Source organism: Trachurus trachurus, assembly GCF_905171665.1.
Source record: "Trachurus trachurus genome assembly, chromosome: 13".
In the NCBI taxonomy this organism is placed as follows: Eukaryota; Metazoa; Chordata; class Actinopteri; order Carangiformes; family Carangidae; genus Trachurus; species Trachurus trachurus.
In genome coordinates, this window is record NC_139892.1 from 31,758,596 (window position 1) to 31,773,614 (window position 15,019).

Consider the following 15,019-nt stretch of genomic DNA (forward strand, 5'->3'; position numbering starts at 1 on the left):
GTAGTATACATTTCCTCGGGGTGTGAATATCTTTGCAGCGAAACTCAAAAATATAGCTCAGGGTTTTTCCTGCATAGAGAATTTGATGGCGGCCGCCACCGCTAAATTCCTCACCACCACCAGCTCACAAGTCCGTTTTTTTTCTTCATCAGGCTTATTATGCATTTATTTTGAAAAGACAGCTGGAGAGAGAAGGGGGGGGGATGAGAGGGGGGGATTGATACGCAGCAAAGGGACTATTGGGGGAAATCGAACCCAGGGTCGCTGCAGCGTGCTCTACCAACACTCTCGGCTCTATTATGGAGTTTCCATCGAGTGTTTCAGTGATGGTGAGCGGCCTGACACTGCTTCATTATTACCGTCGCTGCTTTAGAGTCACCTGTTACCATTACCATAGCAATGAGCTAATGTGTACTTTTTAGTTTATAATCTCCTCTCCTGTTTTCATTAAACACACCTGGAGATGGTGCTGTAACCCAGCTACGCAGCTGTTAGGTGTTTGCCTCTCACTCATATCGTCCCGGGATGTTTCAGCGTCCCACATCCTTGAGTTTTACAGCTGCATCTTAATAAACTAGAATAACATGGAAAAGCCTATTTCCAGTAATTGAGGTCAAATAGCCCCAACCAAGTATTGGGTGCATATGGAAATATTTTTCGGAAGGCCAACATTTCCATATTAAAAATGTTTTTTATTAATTTGTCTTTTTTGTAATATTACATTTTTTTGAGATACTGGATTACATTAAATATAAGCCATTAGAAATAAAATAAATTACATAAATAAAGATATTAAAAGTTGTTCCATTACCACCACCACCTAAATTTCATCCAGGAAAAACCCTTGTCATGAACACTTTCTCTCCTAATGCAAAGGAAATTGAATTGATTTCTGGATGCCATCTTGATAATGACTTTTTTGTAATGATCTGTTTTCATGGCCGCGCTGCCTTCTTGTACTGAACGTCCTGTTGTCCGTCCTTATTATGCTTGTCACTAACACAGATTCCTGTGGCATGATTGGAATTGAAATAAAATACAAATACACTGGAGCAGCAAACTCCCTGCAGGTTACGATAGAAGGCATAGTTTCTAATTTAGTATAACCACAAAGACAACAGACAGGCATGAGTGACAGCTGTTTGCACTTGTAGTTTAATTCATTCATTATTTTTTTACTATCAACAACTATGTGGAATTAATGAGGCACACACACACACACACATACACAGTGGACCAGTATCTGCTCCAGCCACACAGATGCTCATTCTGTTGCCTGGACAACCAAGGGACTCTGCAATATGTGTGTGTGAGTCTAGGTGTCCTAGTGCTGGCATTGCCCACAGACTGGCTGGTCTCCATGAAGCTCACCCCCTCCTCTGAATATACTGAGTTACCGTGGGGTCTTAGAGGAACTGTTAACTGTTGTGTATACTGAGGCAACATAGCCTACAGAAAAACACAAGACTTCCTGAAATGTTCAATTCCCTTAACCCCCGTTGTCCAGCTACATTGTTGTGGCCATCAATATGCCATTTATTGGTTATTATCATTGTTTGTTTCACATTGGGGTGAGTTGTTGTTGTGGCTCTGTATTAGTTTGTGTGATTGTCTTTAGGTTTGTTCCTGCTCCATTTCCTCTTTCTCAGTATGCAGCTCTTCTCCTCTCTGTCTCTGTCACCGTCAGTCATTAGCCTAACTCTCAGAGCAGAAAGATAGACTGTGTGCTTGTGTGTATGTGTGCGTGAGTGTGAGAGAGAGACAGACAGTATGTCTGAAACTCTGTGTGTGTGTGTACAACAGAGTGCAACAGAGAGAGAGGATGCCAGGCAGCTCTGATTGCAGGGTCAGTCAGGGACGACATTGCCAGCGTCTGGATGCTGAATCCCAGTGGACACTGGCAAATCTACTCTCACACACACAGACACACACAGACACACACACACACACACACACACAGGTGCCAGAAGATACAGCGTCTGGCCAGGAATGGCTACAGATAACAGCACCTGTCCTCGGTTTTTGCTATCGCTCCAACACACATGCACACACACAGACACACACAGACACACACACACAAAAAAACACGGTGCACTGACAGGTTATGTGCCCCTGTGGCAGAGTAGAGCGATGACGATGTGAGTGTGATGGCAGAGATGGCGGCGGGTGGCTGGCGAGGCCAAAGGACCCCGGGGAGGCTTGACTGATAGAGGCTGCCTCAGAGTCCTCTGGGTCGCCTGTGTGCGAGAGAGAGAGAGAGAGAGGGGGTGTGGGTCGATGTAGTGTGGCAGATGGTATGATGGTGTTTAAAGCAGTTAGGTTAGCATCAGATGAGGGCCGGGTCATGGCAGGTCTTTGGCTGAGAGGTGACAGGAATAACTCGTAGCCTCAAGGTCATGCCAACAGTAGGTGATGAATACCTGGTCACGCTGAACCAGAAAGCAACAGTGAACTGTAACTAAGCTCCTTTCTCTTAAGCACTGTGCCTCAGTACACACACTTATTGTACTGCACCATATTCTATCATTATACTGTACAATTATTTCAATTTTATTCCATACTCTTCCTTTACTACATGTCAGAGGGCGTATATAGTGTGTAGGCTATATATATATATACAGTATATACAGTATATATATATATATTGTATATGTGTACATGTATATTAGTGCTGTCAATCAATTAAAATATTTAATCGCGATTAATCTCATGAATGTCATAGTTAACTCGCGATTAATTGCACATTTTTATCTATTCTATTTTTTTTTTTTTTTTAAAGCAGAAGTGAGTGATATATTTGTGTTAATATAAGTCTTAAATAGTTATATCTTCCGACAGCAATCACTTACATAGAGTGTTTGGACTGAAACACGGGTCTGTCAGTCACTCTGCTCTGCTCTGAGCCGAAGAGAAAACATTTATCGTATCCTACAGTTTTTATCCAATGAGGAGAGAGAACGGCATGCAGGGCTGTGTGTGCAGCCAAGGAACGCCGTGAATGTGGTGACGTAGCGACGAGGACTGTTATGGTGCGTTCAAGGAAACTCGTATTTTTCCGACCGTGAAGTGGTACCAGTTCGATCTGGTACGAGTTCACCGGTCGGAAGTTACGAGTGGCCGTTATAGTGACTTTCACCGGTAAAACAGGTCGGAAAAACACGAGTGGGTTGCCTGGAACGCTACAAAGTCGTAAGTTGTGACTTGAAGCTGTAATTTACGATTTCAAAAGCCTGCCTGGAACGCAGCATTAGCGAAAACGTCCGGATCACTCACTTCTGCTTTAAGTATATTTTTTTGGCGTTTTTGCCTTTATTTGACAGCACATAGTGAGATAGACAGAAAAGGGGGGGGCAGAGAGAGGGGGAATGACATGCAGGAAAGGTCTGCCCGACGCGGGATTCGAACCGGGGACGCCTGCGTTGAGGACTGTAGCCTCTACATGGGGCGGCCGCCTTAACCACTGCACCACGCACCGCCCCATTTTTATCTATTCTAAATGTCCCTTGAGTTATCATACTCTTATCAACATGGAAAAGTGGATAGGCTTGCTTTGTGCAAATGTTTTTTATTGAACAACATGTAGTTTTATATTTCACACTAACATTCTCACTTTGAGCAGTCATCCACATTTGAAACAAAATCTATCAATTGTGTGTGTGTGTGTGTGTGTGTGTGTGTGTGTGTGTGTGTGTGTGTGTGTGTGTGTGTGTGTGTGTGTGTGTTCATCTCTTGCTCTCTATTAGATAAATAGCTCGAATTGACGATTCTGCCCCTCAGCTGTGTGTGTTGTTTATGTGTATGTATTGTAGCTCATACAACCCCACTTAAAAAAAGCTGAACCATCCCTTTAATACTTGAAAGTAACATTTTCCCTTAAGGACTGTCACATACACTCCATGGCCAGTTTATTAGGTTTAAAAAAAACAAAAACTAATGCAGTCTAAAACAACACCCTAAAGTAAATTCTACACTGTTACACGTTTTCACATAATGTACCCATTATTGTGTTGATATGATCCAACAGCACCACAGACTACAGCCTCCAAAATAACCACACATTTTCAACACACCATTATACACGAGTTAATGTTTGGTAACTGTGCATTTACATTGTGGCGCTGCTACTTTGAGTAAGAGATTTGAAATTCCTTCACTGCTGCAAAAAAAAGAGGCTTGTACAGTATTGTTCATGGTTGCATAGCATGAATATGAGTGCAAATGTGCAGTACTCACACTATCCATTTAAAATTTTATTATGCATCATGTTGATGTGTGATATTTGCATACGATCACCTTTAATTGAATGCATTGTAAGCTGAACCTGCAATATCTGCTCGTGTGATTTCAAGCCATTAGAAAAAGTACATTATAAAGGCTTAGTACAGAGACATATTTATCTTTAATTCTTAGCAGCAAATAGATGTTTACACCTGCTTTGTCAATGGGTTATTTGATTTAAGACGTTGCATACACACAAATGATGTAATTTAGTTTTCTTATGTGCGTATATTTTTATTGTTTTAATTTCATGGCTGTCTGTCCCTTTGTCTTCATTTAATTTTGATGAAAAGTCCGACTTTGTACATTGTTGCATGATGTTGGTCTTCACCGTGCAGATTAGGTACAATTATCTAGTGTCTAGCAATGCATACTGTGTGTGTATGTGTGTGTGTACCATATGAATGTCTATGTGTGCAGCTTTCGGAAGAGCGTGTACCAGAGTTAATTGAGTTCAACAGGAAAACAAACACAGCTGGCCAATGTTCTACAGTGCTGGAAGACGACAGAGTGACGACCAGGAAGCCGTTGCCAGCACTTCACATCAGGAAGCTCATCAAGTATTGAAGAGGAAAACCCACCCAGACTGAGAGACTGTGCAAGGCAAACAAGAAAAGATGAGACAAAAGTAGAAGACACAAGTGGAAGTGGAGGAACACCATCACATTATATTGCGACTGTTACATTGAGGGAAGAGGAGGAGAAGATAGTGACCTTAGAAGAGCAACAGAGTTGATAATATAGTGCACCGATGAGGGAAATAGATTATGACTGTGTTTTTATAGGCTCTTTAGATGTGTGTACGTGTGTGCATTCGTCTCCTCTCTTTGTCTGTCACTCTGTCCCCAGAGCTGAGTTAAGGGGGCATTTAGAGGAGCAGGAGAGCTATTTAAATCATGTGTGTGAGTGTTAATATGTGTGTGTGAATCAGTTGGAGGTGCAAGGGACAGATTTACACCCCATGTACAGGAGAGATGAAGGCCATTTCCCAGGCAGGCCATTTCTCTCTTTTCTGTGTTTCTCTGGCTGGCTGGCATTGGTCCAGTTTAATTTCTTCAGAGCCCACAGGCTTGTTCTTTCACCTCCATATCCCCTCTTCTCACCGCCAACGATGAACCTACTTTCATATTTTCTCTCTCTCTCTCTCTTTTTTTTTTTTAAAACTTCCTCACTGACTCTAAGCAGGATCACTCTCTGCCTCTGCCAAGTGCTGTGTCTTTATCTTCCCCCTGCCCTTTGTCCCCTACAGCTGAGGTATCTCACCTCTCAGGACGTCAATCATCCAGCCCCTCCCTCCCTCTATCTCCTACGCCGTCTCTTCCCCGTAACACAGCTATTTTCTTGTTGTTTGAACCTTCCTAACCTCCCTAACCTCCCTTCACAAGCCAGATGAGTCTTCTGACTTGACTCTCCAGTGAGAAACATTTTGCAGCACCTAGTCACCTAGCATCGATCAAAGCTAGTCACATGACAAATTAATTACCGTTTGTACAGTATGTGACCTGAACACTATTTACAGTGCAGCCACTCTGAGCTAAATATATTTATCTTTTTATACAACGTAGGTGACCACCACTGATAAATCTGCATTCAGAATGATACTCTGTTTCTTATTCGTTGTTGTGTCCAGCTGTTGTTTTCATTTAGAAAAACGTCAAAGATCATCCCAAATGATAAAAAACCTAGTTTTTTTCTTTCATAGTTTGTTGCTTCTTTCCACACAAGTCAGGTCAGGTCATTTTTTTTTAAAGTCCTATGATGGAAAGTGTGATGTGCTGCCTGGTTTTAAAATGTAACAAGACAGTAAGACAGCAGGGACACACCACACACATCTTTAAGACAATAAACGCCGTGAAAACAATAACACTTCTAAAAACAATATTAAAACAATAAGCAGTATAACAACCACGGGATTATATGCCAAATGTTGGCACACAGTACAAATAAAAGGCGGAGGGAGCGGCTGTTAATGTACATGAGCTATCCCATTTATAGTGTATCAATAGTAATACAATACAAAGAGTGGTTTTGTCCCCAGAGCAGGTGATCTATAGCTGTGGCCTAAAGGCAAGAGCTCATATTCTTTGTTCAGTCTGCGCAGTATGGGATGGCTTTGGCCTCCCCGAAGACCTGCTGGTTGTAAATCCTAAACTGCTTGCAACATCAACAGCCCTGTCAAGCTTCTACCTAGTGCCCATGTGTTCAGCCATCAGTATAAAAGAATAAAATGATTTCTATCAAATATAGGGACAGACAGGGCAGCAAAGATACGAACAAATTGATTTGAAAAATTCTCCACCAGAGTAAAGGACACGTTGAATTTATACATTTCTATCAACATACAATATATTGGGTAGTAAACACTGTCTTGGAGGCTATGAGACTGATTTCATACTCAGCCATTTCTTGATATTTTCAATTGAGTGACATGAAACTTAAAACAAAAAAGATGTTAGCAGGACCCCGCATGCACAGCAGAAATGGCAGTTGGCAGAAACCTTTTCATGGATTCCCACAGGAGTTGCATAAGAGCAAGGGCAGCGGCCAGGAGACCAGCGGTCTCTCTTCCCCGGCCTGCAGGCCCTTGAACCTAGCACCTGACCTGCTGCTTCCTTGCCTTAGATAATGAAGAAAACCTCCCAAACAACTAATCCAGGGGACACAGGGTTGATGGAGTAGAGAGGCAGAGACAGAGAAAAGGCTCTTGTGGTCTGTATCTGGCTGTCAGTAGCTCTATTTCCTCAGCTGTGAGACGTGCTGTGGGTTCAAGGTCCCATCTCCATCTGAGCCTCTATCTTCTTCCTTCTGATCTGTCTGACTCCCATAAATCCACCAAAACACATATTTGCACGCACATACACAGTCTCACACACACACATATACATACACCAATCAATATGAGCCTGCTTGGCACTGCCAAAGCCCAAAATGACTATAGATTTTCTGTCAACTCTTCCACTAAATTATGCAAACCTCTGGTTTATGTTCCGGTACTTTTTTTTGTGGTGTTCCTATACTCCAGACACGGGACAGTGTTTTCCACTGAGGTAGAGAGGGAAGGATATAGGTGTGAATAGCTGAGGAAAAGGCTTTTTAACTGGACCAAATACATTGTCCTTGACAGCAAATTTTTGTTTGGTATTCAGTGGTTGCAAAATGTGTACTGCTATAGATTTTGAAATCAATACCTTGTATTAATACGATTGTAAATGTCTTGCTGAAGTCAAGTTTTTTTTTTTTTTCAAAGTGATGAATAATGTGCTTTGGATATCACTGATGGAGCATTAAGTCTTAAATGCATTCATTTGTTATTTGTAAGGTGATATATTAGACAGTCCATACTGTGTTATGGCCTTCAGCCATAACTTGTGTTAAGGGAACAAGTAGAGAGGCCAGGATGCACAGTAAATGGAGATGTTGTGTGAGGTGTACATGAATGTATGCATTTTCTTTGTGTGTGTGCTGACTTGAAAGTCTGTTTGTGTGTTTGTGAGGTGGGCTAATAGGTTGTCTGGCCAGACCTGTGACAGAGTCATCAGTAACTCTAAGGGGAAATTGAAATGATCAGCTCATTCAATCTCCCAGCAACTCCATTACCCAGAATCACACACACACACACAGACATCTCCTCCCCTTGTTTATACTTGGCTTATCTCTCCATCATTGTCACTTGCATCGCCTTTCTCTTGTCTCTCACTACCCAAGCCTTTCTTCTGCATCTCTCTGCCTTCAAGTTATTTTAGTGTCTTTTAAGTTCATTCCTCTTTCTCGATTTCTCTCACTTTTGCTCTCTTTTTTCATCGCCACAGCCTCACTGCTGTCTGTCTCAAAATTCCCAAATGGGGCCTTTTTAAGTCTGTTTTAAAAGTGTCTGACTGGATGTGTATGTGTGAGGGGTAGAGGACTGTAATGGAGAGACAGCTGTCTGTCTTGGATAGCATTAGGATGGATTTGTGGAAAGCTGAGGTGACATTGACTCTTAAAGTAGAGGAAAATCTGGGGAGGTGTTGTACTGAATTCACAGCCAAGCCACAGTAATGTTTGCACAGATCCTCTTCCCATCAGAGAGGAATGGAGAGAGGAAAGACAAAAAGACAGACAGAGATGAAAAACAGCTCCTTGAAGCAATCATTGATCACTAGTCAAAGTCCTTGATTCTGTCTAATGAGCTGCTTGTTCCTTCTGGGAGGCAGAGTAATGAGAAAAACAACACTGCCTGCTACAGTGAAAATGGGCAAACGGCCAAACAAAATAGACCTTAATATCAAAAAAGAAATGATCCTGTTGTGACTTTGTGTTGGACTGAAAATTCACTGAGGCGCTGTTTAAACGCACACATACATACACACACACACTATTTGCTGCTATATGCGGCATGCGGCTCTTGGCCAATAAGAATGTTTCTCTCCAACTTAAATAAAAAGAGACAGAGACAGAGCTCCATGGATGTGGCTGCACAGCTGTAGCAACTGTGTTTTATAATGGCAAGAAAAAAAAGTCGATCATCCTTTCAGTCGCCAATAGATGATCGCGTTGCACTCAGATCTTATCAGATAACGGTTACTAATCGGTTAACAAGCGTCGGTTATTGGTCAGAAAAAACAAAACAAAATGTGCATCCCTACACGGAACCAATTATCTAGTGGTGGGGGGAAGAAGGGGGTAAACGATCTGCACTGCACACTTCTGCGCCTTTCTGTCTGATACTGTATGTGACACATCGTTAGCACATTTCAAAGCTTCAAAGCTTCAGCACAGTTCAGCATGCTCCATTGAAACATAATAAACATAATAAAATAAAAACAGCAATAAGATAAAAAAAAAAAAAAAAAACTTTTCCCACATTATGTTTTTTGGATGCTGTTGCAAATGTTTATTTGATACTGTATATCAGTGAGTGAGTGAAATAACATGGCCACACTGGTCTTAGAGAGTAGGCTACTTGTAGTGTGATGTGAATCTGGCCGAGCAACATGTGTATGTGTTGACAAAGACTGGCCTGTAGTCTTGGGAGCTTAAAAAGAAACTTAACCCAAAATTGATAATTCACCAATTTTCTATTCACCGTCATAACCAAGGAAGGGGTTTGGAGAACTGTCGGAGTCATCAAAACGCTTTTGGAGTTCCAAGGGGGGTCCGGCTGGCAACGGATTTCCATATAATGGTGGCGGATAGTGTTCCCTTATGTCGTCCAAAACACAACATTAATTTGATCTCTGTTTTTAGCTTTTTTGTAGTAGTAGCTCCCAGTGACTGTGCAAGATGCGCGAGATTTGCTGCAAGATGTTCTTCTGTGTTTACATCATACATCCAGTGGTTTACAATGACGAACAAACATCTTGCAGCAAATCATCAACAGATCCACTGGGAGCTACTACTACAACAAGGCTAAAAACAGAGATGACATTTTTTTTTTTTCCAAACAACTTTTTCATGGCTTCAGGACCTTTGGCTCAGTATGGACAAGCAGTATGGAGGTATTTGGATGTTTCCAAACCCTTCCTTGGCATGACAGTGAGTAGAAAATTGGTGAATTATCGATTTTGGGTGAAGTAACCCTTTAAGCCCATTTCTGTCAATCTCCTGTTTGGTGTATATTGTTAATATTTCTCATTCTGTGTGTGTGTATACGTAGCCTATATAAGGTAGAGAGAGGGTGTGTGCGTGTATAATGTGGCTCTTTGTAGAACCACAATAAAAATTCTGGCTCCAGGTCCGTGGCTGGTTGGCCAACCCCGATATACAGTATGTGCCATTCGGGAAAGCATATACATTGCTATATAATGAATATTAACCATGCAATATATTTCTTACTGTGAATTTCATTATAAGCCAATTTGCCATCAAACAGATGCAGTATATCCTTCATGCATACTTCATTACACAGTAATGGGACGATCAAACAAAAAGTAAAAAGTGTGGATTTTTGCTCATTTCACTGTGCGCGCGCACACACACACACACACACATGCACCAACATGTGTAGCTGGTAGCTGCTCAGTGCCCTGATGTGACCCTCTTGGCTCATCAGGAAGAACTGCTCCACTTAAACTTTGTTGCTCCCTTGTAATTGAATTAGTCTGCTCAATTATGTAGAGGCAGGCCTGTCCTCATTACACAGCACTATTAAAGCACAAGGATGGAGCTGAGGGGAGGAGAGCAGCAGGTGATGAACAGAGAATGGAGCTTGGGAGTCGTTTTAATGAAAGTGTAAAGTTTCACCGCTCTAATCTTGAATGTGTCTGCCACATCTGTACATCTGTACAACACCTGCACCTTGGTTCATGAATTATGGTCCTGCTGTACAGTATCTCCTCTGCCTTCCCTGTCTCTCTCTGTTTGACTCCTCTCTTTGACTCTGTCTGTGCTTCGGGGGCCAAATGCCTGGAAAAAGGCTGATGCAGCAATTTGGCAGAGTTTTTCCAAAGCTTGCTTCACTAACTTCACAAGAAAACATCTAACTGAGCCAAAATGCTGTCAAACCACTTGCTGTAGGGGTCCCTGAGCTCAGCACAATGATCACACATCTGACAAATACTCACTCCTATTTGCACACACACATATACACTGTAGGGATTTCCTTTTTCTGCAGAAGCTTCTTTGTGTCTGCATAGCATAGACTGTATGAAGATGGTCGTAGCCTCCGTCACGTTAACCATAGGTTTCTTTACTGCGCTTTTGACGCTGTGACTTTGGTAGGCTACAGGTCAGTTTGTGGTAAGCATGAGTCATATCAAAAGCCACCCACTGTACAGTTGCTATACAGGGAGAAATCCTTTGAGAAGCTGTACTGTATGTTACCTGGCTTAATTTTTCAGACCCGCAGGTTGACGGGTAGTCAAAGCCATGCATCTGAGATGTCAGCTGCCTTCTTACGTCTGTCACTTTGTCTCTCCCCCCCTCTGTCTCTCTCACACAGGACCAGCTGAAGGGCCTCCAGAGTGGCTTCAAGCACACTCATGATGCAGGTTTCCAGTTGCAGAGGTACGTTCACATACTTACATAGAAACAGACTCAAATAAACACAAAACAGAGACAGAATGAGCTGCAGAGTCCTGTGCTGCTGTAAAAACCCATTTCCCTGCAGATGGGACCAAGCCATTGCTGTTTAATTACCGATAACCCTGACTGAGATTGGACCTGTGTGTGTGTGTGTGTGTGTGTGTGTGTGTGTGTGTGTGTGTGTGTGTGTGTGTGTGTGTGTGTGTGTGTGTGTGTGTGTGTGTGTGTGTGTGTGTGTGTGTGTGTGTGTCCTCTGCATGTCCCCTACACCCCTTCCCTTTCTCTCCTGGCTCAGTAATCATCTGACCATGGACCTAGATAACAACATCAATATCAACATGCCGCCCTTTGAGAACAAGGTGTTGATGTAAGTATATATTTTATCTGTGGTTGAAAAAAAAAAAAGCAATTGTGGACTTTAATTCTGATTACAGAGTACGACACGTGAAACTGAAAACTAACTCCCTGGGTACTTTGTATAGTTCTTATCTTTTTTCCAAGCTTTGTTGTTCCCAACTTGGGATTCAGGACCATAAGGACACAAGATGATAAACACAGAATCTATTAAACAAATTTCCTTTCATATATATTACTGTATATATTTTCTACTTTTCCGGAAAGAGAGTGATATGAAGGTCTCAGTATTAAAATGGAAAATTCCTCTGGAGGTGCTTATAAGTGTAACTTTGTCACAAGTACACATAGTTTTATTTTAAAAACTTATTGTAAGAACGTTCTGTGTTTTAAAGAAAATTCACCTCATGACTGATTCTCAAGTGAACCGACCTGCCGCAGTGTTACCCTCATGCATTATGCTCACAAAGTCTCTTCCTGTATCTATGTGATGTCTCTTCTTTAATAGCATTCAGAGAGCCTGGCGTGACTTCCTCCAGAGACAGGAAGCAGAGAAGAGAAGCCCCTCCCCACCCTCCCTCTCCTCCTCTGACAAAATGAGCATGTCAATCAGCATGACAACCCTGTCAGATGGCAGCACCCCAGTAAGTCTCGTCTATGTTGAACATCACAATCAAAGCATTCGGACAACACTATCACACTGACGGTGTTGCGGGGGGGGTTGTGTGTCTTTGCTCAGACAGTTGAACAGATAATGTTTTAATTTATCTTTTTTAATTAAAAAATCTTTTGTGTGCACAGACTTGTGCTAAGTGCATGTTATATGAAGATATTGCTGTTGTGGTGTCCAGGGTTTTGTGCAGCCCTATGTAGTGAATCTAGTATGGTTGACATGGTCTGGTTCCTGTCCAGAAGGGGGCAGTATCTCTCAGCTAATTTCCTCAGTATGCAGACTCACAGCCAGCCTCCTCTTTGGGAGCAAAGAGTAAATATACAAGGATTTGGTGTGACACACACACACATACACTCTCTCTCAGCAACCCACAGAGAATTAAAACCAGTGGAACAGCCATTCTCATTTAGCACATCTTCCCTTCATTTAACCAGACCACAGTAAATCCCCAGGATTTTCTCTCCTGCGTCTGTTCTGGTCATTATAATTCTATACTGACATCGAATGCAGCCTTCAGGCTGAATAGCAAGTGTGTGTGTACACTTCTCTACTAATCTCTGAGCCTGAAGTCAACAGGCAGGTTAAATCACAGAGACGGCAGGGAGAGCTGTGTGTATGAGCACACTTAGGTGGTACTTGTCCACTCAATCACTTCAGAGGAAAGCTTTTACAGTGAAGAAGACTGTTTGATTTGGATTCCTGTGGATAAAAGAGGGCAGATACTGTAGGATGTCAGCGAAGAGAACTCGGAGCAGCAGAGACACTGGAATGAATGTGCTCCCTCCATTAGGTTATAGCAGCACATGATGTGAGCAGCTGACTGCCAGTATTCAGGCCAAGAAGGCTGTAGATAAAGTCATCAAAGCAACCTATACGTTTACGCACGCACACGCACACACCACACACACACACACACACAGAGTAAACATTGGTTGTGTTTGATATCCTTTGGGATAGCCAGGAAATGCTTAGCTCAGTGACTCAGACCTGCTGACAAGGGCAGATGATCATCACTGAGAGAAAGAGCGTGTGTGTGTGTTGGTGTGTGTATTATGAGCGTGCGTGTGTGTGTGTGTGTGTGCGTGTGTGTGTGCGTGCGCTGAGACCCTAAGGTCAACGGAGATAGAGGAGAGTGGTAGAGAGGAAAGGCAGATGAAAAACAGATGTTGGTTCACCGGTTGAATGTGCTGATACTGTAGATATATTCCCCTCAGTGGGTGAGAGAGGTTCAACTTCTCCTCTCATATGAAATCATAGCTTTTTTTTTTTTTTTTTTAAACCTGATTGAGAGCAACAGTCCACATGAAATCTGTTTGACCACCTTAACTCTGTCTTTCTTCACACGCTGACTCTCTGTGCCCTTTTCTCTCTTCATTTGATTGTTCTTTCTTTGCAATGCTTTTTTTTTTTTGCTGGATGTGACAGCTCCGCCCTGTTTGAATTTCTAACAGTTTCATTTCTGTCGACCCAGCGAAACATTTTCAATCTGCACCGGTCTCTATACATTCATGGATGCATGCACCAACACACACACACACACACACAAGAATGCCATGGAGTCTTATTTTCCTGAGACACAGTGATGTGGAAGTCATCTCTAAAGTGATTGAATTTGTAACCTTTGTGCCTATAACATCAGTCTGTGAGAAACATTGCTGTGTGTGTAGTGTAGTGTATGCCAAACCAGGTCTTTATGCGTTTCTATTCAAAAGCTTACTTTTTCTTATCATGTGGAATGAGTGTAATGTTCTTCACAGTGTGTGACTGAGATATAGTTGATGCGACTCTTTACTGTGTAAATTATCTTTCACACTGTAATTTAGCTTACTCATTGCCATGGCAATCCTGCAAAAGAGAGCAGCTCTGGATATCTCTCTTTATGATCGATCCCTCTGCTCCATAGCAACACCATAGAGGCAGGCAGAAATTATAGGTTTCATTAAAGAGGAACCTAACAAAACTCGGCCTTTTATGCCCAGATATGAATCAGCTGTCCAAATTTTATTGTTTCATAATACTGTACCATGTCAACCCCCCACCTCCTGACCACCTACAAGTACACACACAAAAGCACAAAAACAAAGGAGAACGAGCGCACGCACACACACACACACACACACACACACGCACAGGGACAGGCGCATGGACACACAGACCACTGCAGCTTCAATTTCAGACTGTCTAGATGATAGATGTCTTTTTATAACCAGACATCAATCAATACTGTTTGGGGACCAGCTGAATGTTTTTCTTTCTAAATTACTTGAGAAATGAGAACGAAAACAAACACCTACTGTAGAAAATCTCAACATGTGAAAAGTGTTTTTTAATGTTATTATTATTGTTAAAACTTTGAGATGTTTTCTTGCCTTGCATCTCTGCTCACTGGCAGTCGGTCTTGGCTGGTTGGGAGCTGTTCATTGCGTTGGGTGCTGATTTATGATCTATGATGCAGTTGCTGAGTCTCCACACTAGAGGGAGACCCAGTATCACAGTGGTGTTTTTTTTTCTTCTTCTTCTTCTTTTCTTTTTTTTTTATCTCTTCCTGGGGAGTGATTGTAGCTGTTGTGGTAAACAAACATTGACATTTTGGTGAACAACTCCCATGTGAAATACCTAGTCGTGTGTCACCCACTGTGTTTATGTGAAAATAATACAGGGCACAGATTTATCATATTGTCCTGTATCATTTCGCAAAAGTAATTCCACCCA

The 15,019-nt window shown here is 42.1% G+C and overlaps 1 protein-coding gene across 1 annotated transcript in view; it reads left to right on the forward strand.

Moving 5' to 3' along the window:
• Positions 1–15,019, forward strand: part of schip1 (schwannomin interacting protein 1) — a gene marked incomplete at its 5' end in the record, with an annotated part of 230,137 nt that overhangs the window by 65,477 nt on the left and 149,641 nt on the right. Inside the window, 3 exons of the mRNA XM_083985102.1 lie at positions 11,198–11,262; positions 11,576–11,647; positions 12,143–12,278. Coding sequence (XP_083841228.1) covers positions 11,198–11,262; positions 11,576–11,647; positions 12,143–12,278 — 273 coding nt within the window. The remainder of the gene's footprint in view (positions 1–11,197; positions 11,263–11,575; positions 11,648–12,142; positions 12,279–15,019) is intronic.